At 29.9% G+C, this 27045-nt stretch overlaps 1 protein-coding gene across 1 annotated transcript in view; it reads left to right on the top strand.

The window, feature by feature from the left end:
- The first annotated feature begins 1218 nt into the window (after positions 1 to 1218).
- LOC107452519 (uncharacterized) overlaps positions 1219 to 27045 on the top strand; it is a 38782-nt gene continuing 12955 nt past the window's right edge. The window contains exons 1-2 of the mRNA XM_016069008.4: positions 1219 to 1965; positions 26327 to 26448. Of these exons, the coding sequence (XP_015924494.1) occupies positions 1915 to 1965; positions 26327 to 26448 (173 nt within the window). The 5' untranslated portion in view covers positions 1219 to 1914. The remainder of the gene's footprint in view (positions 1966 to 26326; positions 26449 to 27045) is intronic.

The raw sequence follows: 27045 nt of genomic DNA, 5'->3' as shown, positions 1-27045 counted from the left end.
TTGTAGCGAATGAAGTTTTTTAATCAAGTAAAATCCTTATAGTTTAGTCAAGACTTGTTTTGCCGTATTTCTGAAACTAATTATTAAAAAAATCTAATTAAGAACTAAAGAACTCACTTATCCAAAGATAATTCCTTACACAAAAAATCTATTCTTTTTTTAATCCATTACCCTTTTATTACTTAAATTAATGGTTGAAAAATATCTGAATTATAAAGTATTCATTTTTTAAATTATTTTAAAAATGTCAAGCTTGAAAATCAGAAAGAAATCGGTCGAACAGTACTTGAGCTATGAAAATTAAAAAGGCGACCTTTTTAGAAATACTCAAGAAGCTGGAGACCCCATAATCTTTAATGCAAAAACAATAACTTTATGAGTTAATAATTTAATCATAAATCTTCATTTCAATGGCTGAATTTTACTAAGCCTTCCAGCAATATTTTCTCAAGGTTGCACCCATTTAAAATCCTTTGTTCCAGCAAGCCATATCAGTTACACAGAACACCACCCGTGTTGTCATTTACACCCGCATACGTAAAGCTGACCTACATTTATGAATAATGTGACATACTTATACATTCATCTACTAATTACAGCTTGAGAACAACCCTTTTCTTCTATTTATTTTCTTGTCCCCGTGTCACATTCAAGAGAAAATACCTCACTCAATTCCGAAAACAAACAATCAAATATGCAATTCTCATCCAATCAACTTTTTTTTATGGAATATTTTATTATTTCAAATCAAAATATGTGTTGCAATCTTAACGTAAGGTCAGAGAACTCTGACGACTTCTGTGCTTTGGTGACGTCATAATATTCAGGTTCATATAGGTCATGAAGATGCAGGAAGCGACGAGGTTGTCCGACCAGGCGACGGGACCTTTAAAAAATCCCGTTCCTCGCATATATTTCTTTTCTTTCTTTTTTATTCTTTTTATTTTATTTTATTAATTTTATTTCTACCCATGAAAGAAGAATCACAACCTTGGTCGGATTTCTTTATATATTTCTTTTTATTCTTTTTAAGTAGCTCTTATTCTCTGAAAGGTTTGTTAAATGGTGCACCGATTTGAAGAACTTGGAGTTAACCAAGCGAATGGTTAAATGTGTAATTTTTTTCGCGCCACTTCTTTCTTTATTCTTTTGGATATGAATTGGATACATACATCAGTTCATTTTTTGATGATAGGAGCTGAAGCTTGGTCATGTGATATCGTAATGATTGCCTAAAGTGTTATCCCGTTTGTTTTGAATTTTGCCGAGTTCGTAGCAAATCAATCAATCAAGGAAGTGGAATACTCATTAGTAATTTGGTCAAAAGATTGAACGGTCACAGTTTAATTACTCGTCCTTATGAAACAGATAACGGTTGTATGATATTAATCAATATTTTTTTTTTATTTTGGCTTCAATTTGAAACAGAAGCACACGTAAGTTGGATATAGTGCATCAGCGAGTCTTCAAGAACTTTAACTGTTTCGTCTTCTTTGAATTATTTATCCTCAATACTATCATATTGTGATTTGGAATATGAACCTAAAAGTTCAAGTTCGCTAAGGAAAAAATTTCTACTATTATTGTCTGTTTACATTTGCTTATGCACGTCGGTAAGAAAAAGTAAATAATCATTAGTTGTTGACGTGATTATTCTTGAAGCTATGTTTTGCATGATCGTTACATGAATTACATTTCTATCTTCAGTTAGAAAGCAAAGAGAATGAACAAATGTAAAGAAGTACTTCATCATTTATTAGCAAGGTGAACTTTAAAAAAAATTAGTTTTTATTTATATAAATAAAAATATTTCGAAACAGCTGCTGAAATATAATTATCGCTTTTTTGCAACAAGTATGGTTATTTATTCTCTAAAGTGCCTATAAATTGGAACGTTTTTGTAATCTAAAAACTATGCAAAGGATATTGCTTTTATTATTATGGAATGCTTTTCTGCTGTTAGTGGTGAGTAAACATTTATTAAAATAGTGATTGATAGATTGATGTATATTTTGATATAACCATGTGGCTATAGGGCCCCTAAAACTAGGTCTAAAACAAAGCTGGATTTAAAGTGTTAAATCGTAAAACATTGATTAAATTATAATAATACTGAATTATCTAATTTCTTGGACGCATCCGTCTTGCACCGACCACAGTGCTGACGTGAAATATCCTCAGTGGTAGACGGATCATGGGTTAGAGTCCCCTTGCCGACAGGCTAACCGTGGGAGGTCCTCGTGGTCTTCCTCTTCGTTCAATGCAAATGCGGGTTAGTTCCATCAAAAAAATCCTACGCGATGACAAATTTTTCCCAATACTTGATCAGGAGTTCCCTTGTCTTCAGGATTGGGTTCAAAATTACAAGGCTACGTAGTTGAACATTAGTAGTCGTAACCCAAACATTTGTCGCAGTTCAACGACGGTTATTAAATAAAAATAAAATTTCTTGGATAAATTCTTGCGGTGTTTATTATTTAAGGTGCAAAGGTAGTCTAAGTGGCAAAATCCGTAAATTTTACATTATATGTTTGATTAGAAATTAATTTAAAGTATTGCTTCTTTATATTATTTGTCAAATTAAAATGTTAACAAAATGACTTGAATATAATAAAAAATAATTTTTGGTTAGTAACAGTAATTGAATTTTAAACGAAATTTTGAGTGAAGATAATTTTTTCCAACACACGTCATGCTTTCTTGATGTTTACTAATAAGTTCCAGAAATAAAATTACCTCCTCTTCAAGTTTTACTAATTGTCCATTAAGTATAAACACATTAAGCCATTAACATAGTCCATTAAGCACGAACAAAATCTTAATTTTAGTAGTTTTTTTCCAAAGGATTCAGATGCATAATCTTATTTATTTAAAGATTTTTTTATATCGAAGAATTCTGTTAATAATAACTTTCTTAACTTTTTTATTAAGCTTACAACCTTTATATTATATTTTTAAATGAAATAATTAATATTATTATTTAACTATGCTAAACTAATGACTAAATATTTGAAACTTTTGGTTTTTATTCATACTCAAAAAACTTAAGAGTTCTGAAGTCAAGGTTCCAGTTGGGCAGTATCAGAAATAAAGTTATAAAGATTATATTATTATTTTATTAATTTTCATCGGTATAATATTGATATTAATTAATAATATAACTGCATCAGAATATTAATTTGCATCTTAATATTAATTTGCATTTGAATGTATTAAAGAATCAATTCAAAATTATCATAAATTACGGTTAGCCACGCAAATTTTTCTTACGTTTTATTTAAACTTTAATAAAACATAAATTTTATTTGCCACCTTGAAATCGTTATATTTTTTACGTATGCTAACTTTTCTCTAAATTTTCCATTGAGCATTGCATTGGTCTGTTACTAAAGACTTTAGCGAGATTGGTACTTCAAGGTCACGTGACCCATGAAGAAAAAAAAGCCGAGTCACTCAGAGGGACTTATTTTTAATATTACATAACATGCTTCATAGTAAGTAAATCACATATAGTTTGTCTAAAATAAGAACTCCTCCAGACATTCGTCTGAACCTGTGGCGGTGACCATGGTAACGAGGTATGACTTTTTCAAGAAGGGGTACGGGGTCACTGTTTTGGAGTGGTTTCGGCGAGAGAAAGGGAATATCTTCGGTCTATTGTGTTAGTCCTAGAGTGAAGCTACCCTCCCTAAAATGCACCATTCCTGTTTCCATAACACCAGACGGCTTCTGACTTTGTAGCGGGAGGAGTTTTTAGCTTAGACAAACTATACTTCACATTGTTTTGTATTTTGGAATGTCCGTTACCGCTCACCGACCCCAAAGATTTCGTCGCAGTCCTGTTTCTCAATAGCATTTCGACGCAAAATTTATCATTTCAACAAAATTAAAATTATTCCCTTAATATAATACTTCTTTCACTTAATATCTATTATATATAATTCTCTTACGTGGCTCCCAAATTTTGGCTGTATTTCCTTTCCGCCGGTGGCAACGTTTGCTTTGTTTTGTTTACGTTTTGAAAACACCAAAGCATTCTGCCTTTTAATGATGTGTTTCTGTTCTAATATATATAATTCTCTTACGTGGCTCCCAAATTTTGGCTGAAGTACTTTGTACAACTAAATAAGATTCTTTTCACAGCACTTAAATATTTACTTTATTTTCTTCATATATCAGTCGGCAAAGAATTCTGTGAGGTTAAAAAACATTTCGCTAAAAAAATAACGAATTCTAAAAGAGATAAAAATAAACAACTTAAAAAATAAAAATGCTGTTGCCAGCCATAGAATTTTTTGAAAGTTAACTTAGCTACATAAATCAAAATGACATAGAAGCGCAACTAGATCAAAATTATGATACCTGAGCGCTTGACGTAACAAATCCTTCAATTCTATAAGTGTTGTATCGCCAAATGTCCAAATTAACAATTGTGTTTTTAAAGAAATTCTATAAAAAGTTTTAAATAAACAACCTACTTCTACAACTGCTTCTTGAAGAACTTGGCTCATTGATTAAAAATATTGCTTTAATTTTACAGTACTAACTTTACTTCTACTTTCATTATTGCTATGACCCTCTTTCATTACATTTTGCAACTTCGTGCTAAATTTGATGACTTTAAGTTGTTTTGTGGTTGAATAAATCCGGCGTTCAATGGCAGACTACTATTTCATATTGTTTTACAACACATGGCTTTAGCCCTCTGGTGGGAAAGACTTTGAAACAAAGCTTACAACAGTTACTTTTCTCAACAACTGAAATTTAGAATAGTTTGATTAAGAAAAATATGTGAACTGCTTGCATTTTCAAATTAATATTGAAATGTACAGGTTTAGAATTTTCTATAGTGAAAAGTTTTCGGAACTTCAGTATTCAAAAAAGTATGCAAAAACTAGACGTTAAGAACGTATCCAATGAGCGAGGAAAGCGAGCATTGGATTGCGAAGCAATCCGAAATGAACTGCGAAAGCAGTTCCTGGGGTTGACGAGCGCCAGCGAGTAGGGGGCGAAGCCTCCTAGTATAGTTATATTTCTCCTAGGAGGCACAATGAACTCGGGCATTTCTCTATATATTGGCAACACTATAGTTATTATTCATTTTATTAGGTTGACGGTTGTCTTAAGTAGTGTTGACTAATTAGTTATACGTTAAGTTATTTGAAATAGTTTTGCATTTTTTAAATAATAGTAATTATGTAAATTTATTTTTGATCCTTTCTGAAATGGCTATACAAAACAAAAACGATGCTTTGGTACCGCATACTGTCATACCAATTTTCGATGACTTAGCCTGCTATTTTTGAACAATGCCATATATATATATATATATATATATATATATATATATATATATATATACGATATTCTAGCTATGGCTCGAAAGGTGCGTGAAGAAACAGTACAGCATGCAAAGTAGCATGTGGATGAATTAACTATCATAACTAGGTTTACCTCACTACAGATATGGAAATAGTTTTAATACTTCTGCTGCCTACTATTCTAAAATGCTCCGAAATCATACGCAAGGTGGTTTGTGTGACTTAACGGCTGATGGATAGATTTTAAATTTTTACTGAAATTCAATACATAAGGAGCTTTCACAATATTGAGCCCATCTGTTAAGAAGTTAACATTGAAATCAAAGTAATTACGCGCGAGCATCAGCCAGACGGTGAAAAAATTTGGTTAATTATTGTTGAAAACTAATTAAGATTTTAGAAATGAATGAGGTGTTGAAGTATTAGAATATACAGTTGCGTTGTATCTTCGGCTTACCATTGAAATTAATGATAGAAAAACAGTAATAACAAACACTTTACATATCCATTGGCAAATAAAATGGAATTCTAAGATAAGCAATAAACTACGTGTAATAAAACCATTACTAGTACATTTTAATAATCTTAATAGCTTCAGAAAAATTCTTATAAACAGACTACCCATTAGTCATACAAGATTACACACAGACACCTTCCGCTTAACGAACCAGAGGCCTATTTGCACCAGTTGCACAGAACTACTAACCATGAAGCACATCCTGATACAGTGTTCTAATTTAAAAATTAAGAGACGGCGATACTTTAACTGTGAATATCCTGAATTTAAGACTTTAATTAGAGGCTTTTCACATAGAAACCTCATTGAATAACTTTAAGACACTGGATACATCCGAAACTTTTAATCCATCAAACTTTTAATTTCAACCAAGTGTTGAACGCTGTAGTATAGCCTCCTTTGACTCTTGCGCAAAAAATTTAGAACTTAATAACTCTCATCTCAAAAATTACCTCTACCAAAGGTTTGTTACGCGATTTTATTGTAAAAATGTCATTTGTAGAAAAATGGAATTTGTTTTAATCTCTTAGTTTTATATTTAGTTAAAGGGATTAAATATTTGTCTCTCTCAACTTAGCAAGTTTTTCTTTATGCCAGAAAAACGACTTCAAAATATTGAAAGCTATTTGGTCTTGGTCGGTTTTTGATTCAAAATGTTTGATACAAAAAAAATGTGGAATATGAAATTCCGGATCAAATAAGTACCAGAAAGTAAACTTTTTTGTTAAAGGACAAGCGAATTGTGTTAAGGAAACATTTTCCAAAAAAGGAAGCAAAATTCATATTTATACATGAATTATACTTAACATAAATTAGAAATTTTACAAGCTTCTAACTTAGTTATTATTACTCTGAGGTACTTTAATTATCGACTATATCAATCTTCATCTATCTAAAGGTACTTCAAGATTGAATCAAGTTAACATATCTTATATACTAGTGATTTGGTATTTAATATTTATAGTGGTAGTTATACCACATTACTCCCCTTCCAGAATTATATCTATGATAGAATTCAATGAACGTATACCACTAGTTGATTAATGCTGTTTATTTATTTATATCAATTTTTTGCTCATTATATATATATATATATATATATATATATATATATATATATATATATATATATATATATATATATATATATATATATATATATATATATATATATATATAGCATTTCGCTCATTACTTTTTTTTCTTCAATATTGTTTATTGACCTGGAGACTCTCTCTTGCGTTAATTGTCAAGCATTATTTAAACCATTATTAAAAATTTGGAACAATTTGTTTTGTTACATGAACTATACGCTTCTAATCTTTCATTTCTGCCCAGTTTAAACTCAGTTAATTTCCTCTTTTCATTGCCAATTCAAGAAAAAAAATTTCATCGGTTTTGTGACAAAATACGCATCAGTTTTTTATAAAATAAGTTTCTTTTTATTAAAAGCTTTTATCATAAAATTCCACGTTTATATGAGCATTATATTTATAACCTAATATTACAGAATTGCTTATCGAAATAATAATATTAAAAAAACACAACAGCTTTTATTTATAAACTTTTAATCTTTACTAATAAACAAAATCGCAAACAAAATGAAAGAAGATTAAATTTTAAAGACAAGTTTTAACTTTAAAAAAATTAACTATAAATACTGTTATAGCTTTTTATTTGGCTAAGGCAAGTCAAACCAGATTTTTACTGTTTATTTAAAACCAAGTATTTTGATTTTCTTGTCTTTCAATAATATTGGAAAGTGGGAAATTATCTAATTAAAATTTTTATCTTATACTGAGAAAAGAAATTTATGAAATCTATGTTTATGTTTAAAGTATACAGATCTAACAGTTTGTGAAATATTAATTCTTACAAGAAAGAATTGAGTTGAATAGCACGTGGGCCGGAATCAGTTATTCAGCGCCAAACATAATTATTATTTATTATTTAGCCTAAATATAAACTAATCAACAATTCTACAAACTAAATTTCATTCCAAAGAAGGATTGGAAATCATTAGATCATCTTAGTGTCGCAGGAAGATGGCTTACATAATAACTCCTTAACGATCGGTTAATTTTCAAGAAAACAGTCATAAGAGTACCTTTTTTTATACACTTATATTCTAAACGTATTTGATTAGTGCTGACATCTAGTTTAAAATAAACTAAATATCTACAATTACCTTAAAAATATCCTGGCACTACCATCTGGTGTGTAAAATGAGAAATAAAATTCTTTCCGGGCAAAAGAAATTTATTAGTTTTATTCTTCTTGGCGCGTTACAACTTAACACTCCAGCCCGGGAATATCACGGGAGCGAGAAATAGAGGGCGAAACCTAGCCCCGTCATTTTTACGGGAGCGAAAAGGAAGGAGTTAAATTGCATGTGGGTCAAAGTAAAAATACGTCAGAGAGTTAAAGTTTTACATTATAGGGTAAACCAACCAGTGAAGGAACATTTCATATATATTGATTAAAAATAAGAATTTGAAAGTTTTTTTTAGATTGATTGGTAACAATAGCTTACTGCCAAACAATAGGAAGTCATTTAGCAATATTTTGGATTACCTGGTCAAATAGACTTCTCTGGAAAAAATTTTGAATTTGTTATTATCTCTGCAACACCTTGTTTCGTTGAAAAAATTATAAGGTGAGTGTTTGTATTTATATGCTTGAAGTGGAATTAATTGCATGTAATGGTCTTCTTTTTCTCACTGTGAAAAAGAGAATTCAAAATATAATTATTGAAGATACGTTTTATTTTTTTTAAAGCACCGTAGCATAATCAAGTACTGAGATAAGGGGGTGTTTATTCACTGGATCACCAAACGATGAAAAACCAGTGAAGGAACAAGTGTTCCTTTACTGGGTTTTTCTCCCAGTTAATGAAAATAAAAGAAATTTTTTAATTTTCTTGTACTTTTAGTCATATTATACATCAAAATCCTGTTTAAAAGACAAAAAACAACTTCTAACCAGTGAAGAAACAGGCATGTTTCTGTACTGGGAATAGATTTGCCAGTGAATAAACAGTAATGTGTGAAATATGATTTTAGATGACTCTAGGATAAGTAATTCTGCTATATAGAGGACAACCGAAATTTTGTTAAAAATTGTATGAATAATTCCTGAAATAATTTCAGTTCAAAATGTTAATTTAATAGCTTAATTTATGAAAAAAATTATAATTTATATTTATTAATGGGGTGTGTGGTTACAGCAAATGTTAGGCAACTTAATAAACTATGTTTACAAATCGAAAACTAATTAAATATAATCATAAAAATTTGAATAGAACATTTTTTCGCTGGCCTTTGCACCAAGAACTCCTAATAAGCTATCATTATAGGATAGCAACGTGATTATATAATTTATAAAAACTACTTTACAGTGTTAGAATTTAGAAGCAAGCTCCTCAACAAAAAACAGAGTTAAACAGAAACGATACTCAATTTCTTCAGAAGCGTGAGAGGAAAATCCCTCAAGTTATGTTACAAATTTTTAGCGCAGCATTGACTGAAGAGTCTAATATCGAAAATATCCAAGAGCCTGTACTTTTTTCAATATGAAAGAAGTACGTATTAAAAGAAGACCACTTGGTTAAGTCAAACTTAGGAACTGAAGCTAGTATTGATAATGAATGCATCTTAGATATCGAATTTGAAATGACTCCTCATGCTGATCCTCTCTTAGTTGAAAAAAGAAATGATTCAATAAGTAAAATCAGTACTTCTAAAGATCCTCTAGATATAAGTCAACAAGAGATGGATTTGCCTCAAACTTCAAGACACCTTTCCCCCGTCTATTTTCGAGAAAGGCTTTTTGGAAATGTTGCTGAAAAATCAGAAGAAGTTTGGAAGAACCATTTACATTGGCCAAATATTGATGATAAAAAGAAAGGTCAAATAAGAAGAAAAACGAATAAATTACCTTTTGCACTAACTTCAGAGAAATGGCAAAAATTTCAAGCGGCTGAAAGATCTAAAAAAAGTTAAAACAAGAGAACATGGAAAAGAAAAAGAAAGAAAAAATACTTAAAAAAGAAAAAAGCTTCAAGAAATAAGAGGAAAAAGAGTAAACAAAAAGGTGATAAAATAATAGTGATAATAAACAGCATCGGATGACACAATGACTTAGATTTGACTGTCAAATTACAAGAAAGAATGATTTTTCTTATTTATTTTGTATTTAACATCACTTTAATTTCTAGTTCATGATTACAGAAAAAAGTTAGCATTTTACAAGTACTTGTATGTTGTAATTTCACAAATAGTCTTGTTTTTATATATTTGTATGGCTAAAAAATTCATAAAGAGCATTAAAAAATAACCAAAATTAAGTGTTCCTTTACTGGGCAATTTTGTGTTCCTTCACTGGTAAGAGCTGTTCCTTCACTGGGTCTTCTTACTACTTGTTATTTGAACCTCCAAAACTTTAAAACAATATTATGTAAGTTCTCTACAATTTTTTTACATCGTTTGCAATTAGTAACAAATATGTTGACACTGTCATTTAACTAAAATTACGAATTTTGAAATTAATATGATTTTTTAAAAGGCAACCGAAGCTTAAGTGTTCCTTCACTGGCTAGTTTACCCTAAATAAGGGAGAGTATTGTACGTTGGATTAGTGACAATTTCTAAAAACCAAATGGCATTATTAACATTATTTTTATTTCTAAATAATTGATATTACAGCAGAAATTTGCAAACAAAATATTGATCTTTCGTTAAGAGAAAAAGTAAATTTCATCACTTAATAAATTATTTTTCAGTTATATTTTCATTTACTGAATGTGAATTTCTAAAACTGTTTAACTGAATATTATCTAGTTGGGAAAGAAAATACTTCAGTGTTTTAGTTATAAATGAGTAATGACTTTTATATAGGTAGTCGGCAATTTTGATTCTATTTTAACTATGTGGTACCTTGGAATAAGCTTTAAAATACAACAAACGTATAATATTATCTTTCGTTACAAGGAAGTGCTTTTACATATTGTAATTTTTTAAATACTAAAAATTTTATATTTCATGTGTATATTTTGTTACAATACAATAATATTTATTTTGATTGTATTATTACAATATTATTTTTATTTACGTATTATGAATTTAGAGGCCGTGAACTAAATAAAAGTAACTTTGATGCAAGTATTTTAGTTTTAAATAATTCTTTCATTTATCTAAAACAATCAGCTTCTTTTTTTTCCGTAACGAAATAAAATTCTTTAATTTAAATAACTTTTAGTAGAAGTTCTTAATTTATTAAAAATATTTATAAAGAATTTCAAATTTTGCTCTCCTTCCCCAATTCCTAAAAAAACGAAATTATCAAATCGGGTAATTAACGGATTCTGCATTATCATGACTTCTAAAGTAGGTGATATTAACATTCACCATTTTTGCACTAATTGTAATATGAAATTATGTGTTCAACATAAGGTTTGTTCAATTAATCAAGGAAAGAAAGGTACCTGCTCAGGCGCTGTCCACGTCGTCTGACAGGGTCAAAATTACGTGGCATTCCTACTAAAGATCCTTACCCTCTAACATTTGAAGTCTCTGGGAAATATTTTTTTCCTATTGGTTGAGTATGAAAGAAGAGAGTTGTCAAACAAATAAAAATTTTATCACAATTTGAGAACTTGGCCATTCGTACCTCTGATCACTTACATAAGTACTTAAAATATTTATATGTAATGGTTGAAAAACTTTTTTTATTCTAATTTGATTAAATAATTATACCTTAATTTTGATAAGTTATTTTCGAAAACGTCTGCACCGTAGAACAGCTTGCAATTTCTACTTTAACATTTTTTTATTTCTTTACTATTTCTGCTTTCCTTTTTTGCAATATCTACCTCATTTCGATTTGCTTACCTAACACATTTTTTTGAGTTAAACTTTCAATCAATCATAATTATCGAAATTAAAAATTATGACAAAAAATTTATCTACTACTCTCTCCTTTAGTTTTTGTGATCAGAGGAAAGTTTAAATAAACTATTTCTTTTACACTCTGTTTTGAACCGTTTTACGCAGAATTTTTATTAAACAGATTTGTATGTTATTTTTTTCATTATTTTGTATTAATTTGAGTCAAAATAAGGGGAAAATGTTATATTTCGCATTTTAATAAGTTTATGGTTATGAAATACAACATAAAACACCAGTGTGTTTTTCTGAGTTAAAGGAAAAATCTTCTACACACGGTTCACATACGAACTATAATTTTTGAAAATTTACACAAATTTGCAGTTGTTTAGATCCGAGAGAAACATTTAATATTGAAATTTCTTTAATTTACAAAATCAATTTTAGATAATTTCTGTATATGAATGAAAAAAGATATGTACTGTTCTTATTCAATTCCTAATATAATTCCCTCAAAAATATCTTTACTTTTTTATTAATTATTTTGAATTATGAAATTATGTGTCATTGCATTTAAGAAAAGCAATGTCTTACGATGATGCGATTGGGAAGCGGCTCAAAATCAGAAAATTCCTATCGTTTCATGAACAGTTAAAATTCTAAACGAGGAAACTTGAGAAAATACTCTTTACACCGAAATCACCGTCGCGAAAGATCACGGTAGAATGCCTTCCTCTGTCACACAGGCGACAAAGGCGGAGTTTAGTTGTTTTCTCTCGGCTTACTGGAGCTTGAAAACCAGAATAACAATCGTTTGCATGTCTTTTAGGCCTATTTGTCTTATTGAATGGAAGGCCGAACGATATTTTAAAAGAAACACGCTGAGAATTTCCGTAAAAAATTCAAAGAATAAGTGCCATAATTCGTTCGAGTTATTTTTTTGAAGCTATAAAATATACAATTGTGAGAAACATCAGATACGCTTTGATTTTATGAACCACTTCATTATCACCCTCCGAGCTCAATGCACTTTTAATATCAAATACTTAAACTAGAAGGAATTCGATATTTTTATTGTAGGGCAAGATCATGAAATAAAATAATTTCGAAACCTAGAGTTTAACTATACAGTTAGAACAATATTGTTCGATATCGTAAAAGTTTAACTAACTAGATATTGGAATTATCTAAACAAATTTGAATGTTTTCTAAGAAAACGAGGGAGTCATTAGAATTGCAAATTTTTCTAATCTAGTTTAAAGAATTAAACATAGACGCAGTTATTTAAGTAAAATAGAAATTCTAATTAGTTTGCCAAGTGTTTTCTTTTCTTATTTGTTCCGCACATTCATTTCTATGAAAACAATTAAGGAAAGCTTCTGAGTAAGGACACTCTAAACGAAAACTTTTGTCTTCAAAATGAACCCATTTTTAATGAACAATTCTCTCTCTTTACAGCGCAAACCAATATAAACAGTCATGCTGAAAAAATACATACATTTTCATTGCATACTTTCTTCTTTCTGCGAAACTTAAAATTTCAGAATTTATAATGACATTTTTATAGGGCTTGATTCAATTTCTTGTAACCGAAGCTACTTAGTACAATGTAAAATTCGTACGATGTTGGAAGAATAACTAAGCTCACTAATTCCTGTGACAATGTAGTCAAATCATGCAGTCTACTCATGAAATGCATAATGTTCAGATTCACTGCACATGCCGAATGAACTTGCCATGTGCATAGTCACGTGATATCGTTAGCAGAAGTTTATATGTTGAAGAGACCGATTAAGATTCTCACGCGGGAATTTCCCCCATATCCATCTTTCTTATTTCATGTTTGTGTCTATAAATGAATAATTAAAACGACACATGGTCCGTCATTTCTTATAATTTATGAAAATAGTTTATCTTCTATATGTCTGCATTTCCTTACAAATAAAAACCACACAAAAAAATCCTAAAACAAAGACGCATAGTAACAAAGCAGCAAAAATGGAATTATATTCTAGGGTTAAAGGAGAAATTTTAAGTAAAACAGTGAGCAATGTAAGTAATGTACAAGGAGAAGAAAAATACGGTAAAACTGCCATGCTGCATAGTAATGATATCTGATAATAAAAAAAACTCAAATCTGGTATTAAAAACTAAAATGTGCGGTATTTAAATAATTTATTTGGTAATTTTTCCTTTCATAATGGTAATGGTATACGGAAAATTTTGGTTTTCAAAATTATAGTTCTTTTCACCACGCATTTAGTAACAATAAATACAAACTTGAACAGTAAATTTAGCCGAATAAATGACTTTTATACCATGATCTCAATTATCATGATAAAATTGTTAAATTTTGCCACATTTACCAAATTTTATTCCATGCAAAACTAAATTTTCTTATCAATTCTACCTAAATCTTTACCAAAGCGCTTCGGTTAAAATTACCGAGCTGTTCGATGCTCCCATAGAACCAGAAACACGGTAAATTTGACCGTATTCTGGTACTTTTCATTACACTTTTTTCCTCAGTGTAGCTACTAAGTGAGCCATTTTCAAAAATGCATACAATTAGATATGCAACAGTTACAGAAATAAAGGTGGTCTCTCTAGAAAGACCAACATATAAGTAATCGTCATAAATTTTTGGATAAAATTTCGTCCTGTCTCCACTGATTCTGTTTTCCGCCATTTCATCAAAACGGCTCTTCCTCTTATGTAAATTATTATGCAAATATAATAGAATATGTAACATAGTAGAATATTATGTTTTATATATATACTCCTATGTAAACATAATAGAATATTTTTCACTGTTACAAATTTTATTTTTTCTATAATTAGGAAGATATTAAACTATTACACGTAGTTTTCGAGTTATCTGAACTTGGTCTGGCCAACACGCGAACCGCCGGTTGATTTTATTTTTTATTTTTCCATTGAAACTTTTCTTTTGTTTTTCATCGCATGCATACAAAAGATGTTAAATAAATGCGTTCAGATCATGCATTCTTTGAAAAAATGCTATGTAGAATTTCATAACAAACCATCTCCTAAATGTGATGATATCATGTTTTTTACCAATGTTAGATGGTGAGTCGCATCGTGAAAAATGTTTAAAAATGCTTTTTTTTTAATTAATTTACGAGAATAAATAAATATGTTTATTTAAAACAGTAATCTGCTTCGGAACCAGGGTTGGCAAGTTTTTGACGCATGACGGTTTTTACCATGATTTTTACCGTCATGTCAAAAAACCCTCTGTCAAAAACCCATAGTTTTGGTAAAACTGTATTTTTATTTGAGTTTAACTGCTTATAATTTAAAATTAATTCATTTTTGGGCAATAAAATTAGAAAAAAAGTTGTTAAAAGATATTTAAGAACAGATTCTTGCATTTTCACAACATGATTATATCAAAACATACTATTTGAATTAAAATATTAGGATACTAAACAAAACTTTCAACATTTCCAAGCATCATTTTGTTTAGCATATTACATTACTGAAGAATGTCAAGTCATTCTTGACTTAGAGTTTGTTAGTAGTTACAAGTTTTGAAAGTTTTGTTTAGCTTATTTCTGATATTTAAGAAATGCCAAATTTTATTTTTCTTTTAGTTCTTGAATTTATTAATAGTTCCAAGCTTTTTTGTTTGTTTGTTTATTTCTAACAATTAAGAAGTGCAAAATTTTGAATCCTTTGCATATCAAGCTATAATGATAAAAGTAAGTATCACAATTTTCGATAAGTATATTACAATATTTCTATATGAATGTATATCCTTCTATAAGAATACATGTATATAGTTGCAAAATCAATAGCAATCATTTACAACATTCATTTATAAAGGCAATTATGTGAAAATAATATATTGTCCGCTATATGCCATAAATGAAAGAAAACAGTAGGTTTTTGACAGTTTTTACCGGTAAAAACACGGTTTTTACCACTGTCATGTCAAAAACCAGTTTTTGACGGCAAAAACCCAACCCTGAATATATATATATATATATATAGCTCATGGGAGACACAACTCAAAAACCACGCGTTTTGGACTAAGAACAGGTGTAAATAGGAAAATACACATTCTCTTCAGTAGCAATACTAGCACACTCATAATTTAATTTGAAGGTATGAAGTTTGCTTAAATGAAGTTACCTTCATTTAAGCTAACCAAAGCATTTCTTATACATTTTCCTTAGTGATGAAAACTTTAAACTCACTTATCTCAAAACATGATTTTTTTTATTTTTTAGTTGTACCGCTATTGAAGCTCATAAGCGATATATATATATATACCCTGAGGTCTTTGTAAAAATAAAAATTGCAATTATGATGTCTGGCATACCTGGAAAACTGTGAATTTCGAGGGAATATTCTGAAAACATCATAATATTATTTACCTGTTATAATGGAAAGCTTGCAACTTAAATTATGCAGGATTACTATACTTTAAATGTTAGAATCAACAATGATACCGTCTTTTTTAATCTACTTTCTAAAAGATACATTCTACAGATCTTTTAAATTTGAATCGTCTACAGTTTACAAAAAGATGTTTATTTGGGATAACAACTCGACAATGTAAGCAAATGGGTTCGGTTTTCAGTAAATGCAAATGGGTATAAAGAGAATGGTCAATGCGCAGCCTGTTTATTAATACCCGAGATTTACGGTCAACGAATATTATTTTATGGTTATCAACCGAAGGAATCTCTCCAAGTAAAGTAAAGTAGAAAAGATAAAGTTAAAATTACACCCTCTCTTAAATTTCATTGCGTAATTGTTATTATGTGCTTTATGGTTCTCTGAAACTAGAACAAACGGACGTGGGTTCAGGTGTTTATGAGTTATTCGTGTGCAACTCAATATATAAGCACGAAATGGAAAGCAACATATCCAAACAGCGATCTCTATTTAATCTGAAAAGCATTTAATTTCAAACGGAATAAACTCAGGAATTCAAGTGAATAGTCATCGATTAAACAACGGAATGAATTACCATAAAATAGTTTAGAAATACCTGTTCAGGAAGTTAACTGAAACGGAATTATTCTATAGCTCGAATGAAATGTTAAGTTTTAAATAACCCTGCGTGTTCTTTTCTTTACACTAAGAAAGGGAAGTTTTCGGTGAACTAGGAAATATGCGCGTGGTTAATAAAAAAGTTAAAGGTTGATTATGTGTCTAGACTGTATTAAGCCTTTCAAATATATTACGAAAACTTTCTTCATAAACTATTTTTACAAATATAAATTATTTCACACTTTTTTTTTGTTTACACAAATTTTGGATTTCTAACGGCATTTTTATTGAAGGAAAAAGTTTTTGCAAACTGTCAATGGATTTTAAACACTCTTAATCTGTTCGTATTCTTCTTAATCTTAAAACCAATCTCAAATAGTTTTTTTAAAAAAAGCTGGTTAATTCGTTGTGTTGGATTTATCTATGGCAGTTATGATTTTGGCCATTTAATTGATTAATTGAATGTGGGGCTTAGTGCCACAAGATCCAAAAGGACATGCTACTCAAAGCAAACAATTTTAAAACAGAGGAAAAGATAGAGTAAGTACTAAGTGCACATGCGTGTGCACTTAGTGAAGTGGGGTGAGACCGGGCAGCTGAGATTCGAAGGTCTGTTGAGGACAAACTGTTCTACTTAGAAACTGTCCGATTTAATCAATACATTCATTGTTTAAATTGTGTACAATATGAGTGCTGAAAAGTCACTGATGTGCTACTTTTTTATAAGGCATTTTTTTTTCTAGAAAAAGTTCAATCACTCGGTCTTACCCCATTAGTTGGGTAAGACCGGGTACACATATTAACTCTATGGGAAATTTAGAACTACTAAAATTTCCATAAAAAAATAGAAGTTTCTATTTTTTCTGACAGATTAAAAAATAATTTGCATGTAATTAATCAAAGTCATTAATTAATCGTACTCAAAGTAATTAATTAATCGTAAAGTATGTAATTAATCGTACTTAGGGAGGAGAGAGAGAAGGACAATCGTCCTGAGATCCGGAATTGCTGAAGGCACTACTAGAATCTCCATGAAAAAATAGAAATATCTATTTGATCTGACAGATTAAAAAAAAAAAATTTTGCATGTAATTAATCAAAGTAATTAATTAATCGTACTCAAAGTAATTAATTAATCGTAAAGTATGTAATTAATCGTACTCACGGAGGAGAGAGAGAAGGACAATCGTTCTGAGATCCGGAATTGTTGAAGGCCCGACCAAATTTCCTTTTTAAAAAAAATTATTACTTATTAGTATTTTTAAAATAAAATTGCTAAAAATTTCTTTATATCTGTATTAAAACTACAAAATTGTAGCGTTCGCTGTATTGTAAGTCAATTTGTAGCAATTTCGTAAATTGCACAATTGTTTTCCGTAAATTCTTCAAAACATGCAAGTAAGGTTTTTGTGCTTCGACGAAGGATCACGCTATAAATTTTGCTCTAGGGCTCATAAAACCTCTGTTCAGCCTTAGATGTAGTTATCTCTCTGTAGTTTTCGTGGGCCCAGCACACATATCAAGGGGGTATCAAGTCTTATCCCGAGAACAAAGGTTATCGAAACGAAACAGAACAAAGTTACTATTAGACTAAATCTTTATTGCTTGTTAAAGTATGAATCTTTAGTAAAAATATAATAAATTAGTCTAAAAATAACTGTTATGACCATTAAATAAGGATTACTTTAAAACAAGAGAACATTAGAAAGTTGACATAGTAAAACAAACATTTATAAAAAATAATTGCATCAGCTATTCTCCTCAAACTTAACCATTCAAAATAAAATAACAGAATTCAAGAGAAGAAATGTTTTTTAGTAACCATTCTCAACGTTTATAACAGTTTATTTGATTTATTTCCGTAAACCATAATTCAGTTAGTTAGTTATTTAGTGTTTTTGGCGCAAGAGCCAGAAATGGCTATACCGCACCATGAACTTGGTCTAAAATACGAGTGCTTGGTTTAAATAAGAGATAAAATATAAAAAAGGTAAATTTTAAAAGGTAAAATTAAATTGAGGTATAAAATCCTATGTCCTTAAGGTATAACAGAAGATTAGCCTGATTCTAGTTCCGAATTTGTTTGTGGTGTGTGCAAGACATGACATGAAAATAAATAAAACAGACTGAATTATGGCAACCTAACCTATAATTTTATAATTAATAACTATAGCTATAGCTGATGTATTTTGAAGAAAAAAAATATATCACAATAATTCTGCATAAAAATTTATTGTTGGTTATAGACATAAATTACGCATGATAAATTATATCATCAAATCTAAACATTTCACATTGTCTAAACATCATCTATAATCTAATATATATAATTCTCTTACGTGGCTCCCAAATTTTGGCTGTATTTCTTTTCCGCCGGTGGCAACGTTTGCTTTGTTTTGTTTACGTTACTATTTCTCTTACACGGCGAATCGACCAATAATTGCCGCTAAAAATGTCACATGCCAAATCTAGCTGATGTGGCTCAATATATAGCGCTTTTAAAAACGGAAACTGAAATAACCAGAGAGCGTCAGCTGCGTCAATCCCATACTATTAAGCTATGCAGAAGTGAGTAGTCTTTGTCGATAGATTTCTATTTTAGTATTTTGTCGAAAATGCTTTTTTTCACGAATTTATATATTACAAATTTATTTGACGATTTTTGATTTATATCACGAATTATACTATAGCACATTTCTAATAGGTTTAACGAATTACATGTCATTTATTTGAATTCAAATTTATTTTAATGACTTAGTATTTACTAAAAAGATGTAATTTTTTTTAAAAAAAAAAAAAGTTTTTATATGGATTTGAATGATTGTTTTGAATTCTTAGAATTTTGTGCATTTGCAATGCACCTAAGCTAGTAGCGAGCGAAGCGAGCTTGGTTTGCGAAGCAAACCATATAAGATTGCGTAGCAATTTTCGGGGGTTGGCGAGCGTTAGCGAGCAGGGGTCGCAGCCCACTAGTAATTTCATAAAATCTAAACATTACTGTGTGCAGTTTTGATCCGTAAAATCTACTTTTTCTGTTTCTATCTTATCCCATTTCTAAATCTTTAAACCTCTTCATGTTTGCACGGGTTCCAATAACACGAAGTACATCAGCTATCTCTACAACTTCCTCCAATTTATTTTCAGACATAGTTTATATTTTTGTTAAAGTGGGCAGTGCTATTTAAGTTTTAAATAGTAAAAAAAGGCTGTTGATATAATTGGCATCAATTTTCCACGGAGTAATAAAGTAATATATCTATTAATAAATTAAAGTTTTAATCCGTTTAAGAAATAACCTCTATAGCAAATTTTCATTACTTAAAAATATATGGCTAAACTGCCAGAAGGTACTGAATGGAGAGTACACAATCTGGTCAATGAACTCTAATGGTCAATGTACGACCCTCTGCTTCCCAACTGAAGTATAATTGGAAGAAAGGTGCAAATATAAATTTTATTTGTTTTTCTAAATGACTTCAATAAACTTATTAGTGGTGCGTGACTCAGGAAATAGGGAACTTTCCTCTCAATAAGTTGACCCAGGTTCAAATCCCAGCAATTATTGGTCATTGCAAATTCCGCTCCCGGAGCTTGTAAAGTATTCTCCATGTAGACGGTTAGTTTTAGACGGTTGCTGTTGGGCTAACAGTGAGAGGTTTTCACATTTCCGGTTTCCCCTCCGTGTAACTCAAATACGGGTTAAAAGTCCTGGAGACTTGTTCTAATGCTTGATCTATAATTTTCCGTTTCTTGTTGATTGGGTTCGAAAGTTACAAAGTTATGGAGCTGAACATAGATAGTCGTAAACTCAAAAAGGCGTCGGCCTCGTTGTTCATCCCCGGTCGTAAAAGAAACTGAAATTAAATTTATAAAAAATCGAAAATGTCGAGGTACAAATCAAGAAAAAGAAAATTTTAAATCTGTATATTATTTCTTTAACATATTTTTCATTAACAAAAGCATGTTAAAAACAAATAGCTTATTTAAGTTAAAAATGTAAGTATAATCCATGCACCGTAAAGAAGAAATTAATGAAAAGAAATTTTCTACAGATATAAAATTACGTATTATAAAATTTTATTCAAGAAGAATAAGAAATATTTCTTCAATTCAAAAATATTAAACAGATACTTGATCTTTTAACTTTAAATAGAAATTAATACAGTTCTAATAGCAGTTTGAAAAAATTGCAGTTATGTTAATCCCTTAATATAGCATTCCTTCCAGCCCCGAAAACAAATTTATTTTTCTATGGCCTTCCCCCGAGCAAGATTGTACGACCTTATACTGAACATTTGCGTACAGATATGTTTCAGTAATAATGACCAGGAAAGGATAGCTTGAATCTTTAACTAATTAAATTTATAATATGACAGTAATTATTCATATCATATACTGTCTTTACACAAGTAGCTAAATTGTATACACACAACTAACTAATGGCTTACTAACCAACTAATGGTTTACACACAACTAACTTATGCGCAAATAATTCCAAACCAACTTAATACTAGAGGTAGCCTACAACCTTAAGTTCCGTTGTCTTAATCCCTAGAATCGTTTCAAATTTGCATTATTATATAAAGTCTTATAATGAAAGGGATTTGCAACATCAGTAATTAAAGTTATAATTAAGTGAATAGCGGTTGTGGTAATAAACGTGAATTATTCACTATTTTTCTCTTTTCTTTTTAAGTATTGCAACGATATTTTAAAATGATGAACGTGGTGACAAAACTGTCAAAATGAGTTAAAAGAATTTTATTCATTTTCTGTGATAGGATATGAAATGGGTTTGCAACATCAATAATTAAAAGTTATATTTTAGTGCATTGCGGTTGTGGTAATAAAGGTGAATTATTCGCGAATTTTTTTAAATAATGCAATGATACTCTAAATTGTTAATGTGGAGACAAAACTGTCAAAATGAGTTTGAAAAGGTTTACTCGTGTTCTGTGATAGAACATGAAAGGGGCTAGCTACATAAATTAAAATTATATTTCAATAAATTGTCGTAATGAACGTGAATTATTCACAGTTTTTTTTAAATATTGCCACGAAATTTTAAAATGTTAATGTGGTCACAAAACTGCGAAAACGAGCTTAAAGAATTTTATTTATGTTCTGTGATCGAATATGTAAAAACAATTTTTTAAAATACTTCATGTGCGGCCCCTTAGGGAATATGGGTCGAAAGTCCAATCGAGCATCTTGACCTAAAACTATGAGTTTCTCTTTTTCTTCATACCCATGAAACAAGTTCTCAAGTTTAATGCCAAGGAGAATTACAACAACTAATAAAATGTGTCTATAACGTGTTCCCTTCTTTTTTTCTCTTTTTTTAATAAGTGGAGGTGTTTGGTCGGAGGTATTTGTTTCTCGAAAACTGAAAATCAAATTTTTGTAGGCTTAAAACTTGAGAAATGACTCAAAAAAATATAATTTTAAGAAAACTAACTTTTACTAATAGGTGATTATTTATCACGTGTAAGTAATTTATAACGAAGGCATGCTATTTTTATTTTCGCGTCTGTTATAGATGCATCGGGAAACTGACGTATCAGAAATGAAAATGAAACCTTTGGAGAAACAAATATTTCCTTTAGAGTAAAGATTCTTTCTATTGTTGCCAGAATTGTGTTTTGCTTAAAATATTTCATGCATACCCTCCAACTTATGAAGATTTTGAAAATAATTCTTTCTAGTGGTAGCGAACCAAAGTAGAAATTTTTAAAGCAAATGGATCTCTCATAAAACTTTTAACAGAACTTAAGAATCTAGCCATATGGCCTGCACTTTTATAAGTAATAGTGGACAAGTTACGCTAAAATTAATTTTTTTTAAATATTAAGATATTAATTTTGCTACCGTCTGAAAAGAAGATTTCTGAAACTACGGAAATTCCGTAGCAGTTGGAGGGTATGTTTCATGTAACATTTCTTCAAAATCGTACCTATACAATTTTCATACGTATGCATACAATTTTTTTAAAAAAATGAAATATTTAAGACAAACTGTAAGATACGGAGCAATTTTAAACATATCTTATTAAAAAAAAGTTTATCTTCAATAAAGTGTTTATATCAATTTTCAATTTTTTTTATTATCATCATTTATTAAATTTGGGCATAAATATCCTTGTATAGATGACACACAAAAAAGTTTGTTTTTATTTATAAAAAAATATGAAAAAAAATCCTTTTTAAGGTCCACTGTATCATTTAACTATCGGGGGTTATGCTTCCTGTTCGAATCGCTCACCAAACGCGTAATTTGTTTCACAATTACATTCTGGACAATAAACAAACTGTTAAATAAGAGTTAAAAATTATTCGGTTAAGGGGAGTTGGTAGGGCATATGACTGACCATGCTAAAACTGGCCTTTTTCGATGTACCTTTTCTAAGAAACTACTTATGCTATTGTGTTGAATTATTTTGGCTATATTTGAGATCAGTTGTATGCTGTGATAATGTTTCAGAGTTAACCGAAATACTTTTTGAGTTATACAAGATATTTGCTCAAAATTTATAAACTTTTTTAAAAAATTGAAAGTTTTTAGTTCATACTTTTTTTGAAAAATTCTATCAGCGATATGTATTACCAGTTATCACACTCTAAACATGTATATGTAAACATTCTGTGAAAAAAAATGATCAAATATCTTGTTTTGAAGCTGAGAAAATGTGCATTTCAAATAAGTTCAGTTTTAACATCATTGGTATGTATGTATATATATATATATATATATATATATATATATATATATATATATATATATATATATATATATATATATATATATGTATGCCCTACCTAAATTTTAACATAAACAATTTTTCTCTGTTATCATCCCAACTTCTTCCACAAACTTGTGTTTTAAATTCAGAACTTAAATAGTTATTCTGTATTTATTATATTAACTGCATACGTTGACTGGACATAGTTTTATAGTTATTTGGTATTTATTATATAAATTGCATACTTTGACTGAACATAGTTTTACAGTTATTCTGTATTCATTATATTAATTGCATACTTTGAATGAACATTATTCTGTACTTGAATACATTAATTGTAATTTGTCTTGTTCGCATGTTTCCCAAATCAATATTTAGCAAATATAAAAAGCATTTCCATAAGATTACACCAGTATCACTATTTAAGGAATATTTTTTTTAAAAAAATCCTTTTCCGAAATTGAGTTAAGAGCACCGTTTTCTGTATCTTCTGGGGTGCGACAACGCTGCCAAATTCTACAAATTTTTTAACTGTGTCGTTTTGGTTGACATTCCATTCCAAACTTTCTCAAAAATTTTAAAACAAGCTGAGCTGAGCTTCATAAATTATCGTGCCAATGTAATATTAATGTCAAATCATCTTACTTATGCAACGAAAGAAATGAAATGGAATATAAATAAAGCAGAGAACAAACGTAATTTTTCTATATTATTGTTTTGTGCTATAATTTAGTTAGATCAAAAGCATCTAGAGCTGCCATTTTTGTCAAACGATCATATTGTTTGGTCATGATATCACTAGTTTTTTTAAAGCCAACCCGAGATAGAGATTTCAAATCGTTTTTATAGAACTTCAAATCCTCCAGGAATGAGTCTCTGCATCTCGATCTCATTTTTTTAACGGATTGCTCATACGTCTTAGCATCACACCATATTGTTTCTAATGGCTTCAATACGTCATAATGACCATTATCACTCGGTCCACTGTAAAGAAAGAAGCACAAAGCTCCATGGGTGCCAAACATAAGAGGGTTTTGCTCAGGGGAACTTTTGAAATATACAACTGGTTGAGTTTGGAATATTTTAGAAAATGCGACAATTTCTAGTTCACCACCGTAAGTACCGAATGAACACATACTGATTTTATATGAGTCCATGTCCTCATCTACATTGTAGTCGCTAAACTGTTCCCAGTGTTCTGTAACATACCTAACAACTAGGTCTCTCAAGTATTCGTGTTCTCTTTGTTTTCCGAAAATGAGGTAAGACATAGAACGAAAAAGACAATTGCCATCGCCTTCTATTTTACGAATTTTAAATCGACCACCACTATCATGTTCAAATATTTGTGTTACTGAGCTTTTGCTGCCAATGCTCTCCATATTGCGCTGGTTTCTTCCCCCATGAAAATGCGACGGTTAGAAGATTATTATTATTCTTTTACATAGGAGAATTTAAGAAAATTAAATTAGTATGTTTGCTTTCATTTGCAACAAACTCTTATGGTTAATTTTACTATCAACGTTACTGTTTACTAACAACTGACTTATTAAAACTGCTTTAATTATTACTTGAGCCAACCTTAAACTTGTTGAGTTTTCTTGTTCCAGATAAACTTTAATGAGTGAGCAATGTAAATTCTTGGTGCAAGAACCATGCTTCAGCTATACTGTGCTTAAAACTTGGCTAAATTAGAAGCAACTTTTCTTGGTTAAAACTGAAAATAAATTTTTTATGGCGAATTAAACTATTATCACTCTTTACATAATTTCCTTTCGTGTCCGTAAAAGAAAGATCTTGCAATTGAAATTTTGATTACCTTTCAACCAGATAAAGGTCTAGAATTTTAGTTGGAGCTCTGTGCTACGGGACAGTACAGGTTTCTTTTTCTGACTGCAAGAGCGATAATTTATTGCCTATCGATCGTTCGTCTCTTTTTGAGATAAACAAAACCCACAAAAAATACAAATAACGAAAAAATTTAAACCATTATTTAAGAGTAGAGTGAAGAAGATAAAATTATATTTACGAGACTTAAAACAGAAAACATTAAAATCAAATCATGCGACACCAAACCTTTATACGTCGCTAAACGCAAACATTTTTACGTTCTCAAAGATTAATTACCGAACGAAACAATAATTAATCGTTTAAACGATTATACTAGATTAATAGTTTGAACGATTAATTTCGTATAAAATGATTAATCGTAAAACGATAATTAATAGTTTCTATCAAACGATAGTTAAACGATTAATCACTTGAACGAATTGTTGTAAGAAATTAATGAAAACAAATTGTTATAAGCATAAGAGATGTTCAAATCAAAAGTTGAACTATATCACTGAGTGAAATAAATCAATCAAATGCCGTTTGATTGATTGAAATGACCATTCCTCTTGGACGATTCATATTCACATCCCAATAGAAACGTATTCATATTGGTTGTTATCTGTAGCTCATTGATTATTGATATATTGCCAGTGGACAGATAAGTTAAATGACGTCAGTTTAGACAACTTTATTTGTAGATTATTGGCAAAAGAGCGAGAAATGGCTGAACTCGCTTGTGACTGTAATAATTAATAGGATAATTAAGAGGGAAAAAAGCGGGGGAAAGAGAAAATATCACGAGGACTCAGATTTTTCTAGAAAAAAAGCTTAAAAATCCCTCTTTTTTCCCATCAGAGGATTTTTTTTTTTTTTTGGCTTTTTAAAAAGTTTTATAAAATAATAAACTTGGGGAAGAATAGTTGAATAAAACTAACCATAGTATCTACAAATGAAAAGTATGATGAATATCAAGTTTAATCTAATCTAATAAACTATCTTTTTTGAATAGGTGGTCAAAGAATTGGAAGGCCAGAGTTGTGGACCACGGGTCAGCGCCCGACTTCTGGCAGAAATTCCCTGTGACATGAGTAAATCTAGTTACTGCAGTGCACCAGGCAGTGCCTATCCATGGTAAGACTATTCTCTACATCTTTGCTTTTTTCATAATTCAGAACTCAAAAACTGGTAAATAACTTAACTTCGAGAATTTTGCAGGAGAGACAAAGAAATATACTTCACCTTTGCATAAAATGCTTTTTGCTTGATTGATATAAGAAAGATATGGTCGCAAGAGTCCTGTTTTCTTATACCTCGCCTAAAACTAGGCTAAAATACATGATCGCCATCAGTAGGCCTTCCTAAATCCACACGTTCCATGAGCATGCACTAAGATAACATTTAGGCAGCTTGATTAAAATCTATCTTCAACCAACCTTCATTAATAATGTGTCGATCAGTTTGAACTTGGGAGTATAAAAAATTAAGAACTGGCAGAAGAAAAAAAATTAAACCTACCTAAATTTGTAATCCTGGCATATATATTTTTCTGTACAGAACTTAGCATAAAAAAGTACCTCCTAACCCAAAATCTCAACAAAAAAATGCACGAAAAGAAAAAAAAATTAAAAATTTTGTGAGGTTACCCATTGGCAAGATGGTCGTTGTCTATTTCTTTTATTACATTTTACATCTTGTAACAACGTTTACGATTCAATTCATTTTCATGAT

This window comes from Parasteatoda tepidariorum, chromosome 4, assembly GCF_982258835.1.
Source record: "Parasteatoda tepidariorum strain Cologne lab strain chromosome 4, Ptep-v5.0, whole genome shotgun sequence".
In the NCBI taxonomy this organism is placed as follows: Eukaryota; Metazoa; Arthropoda; class Arachnida; order Araneae; family Theridiidae; genus Parasteatoda; species Parasteatoda tepidariorum.
Note: the sequence above shows the minus strand (reverse complement) of the source record. Positions and strands in the feature narration are given on the sequence as shown.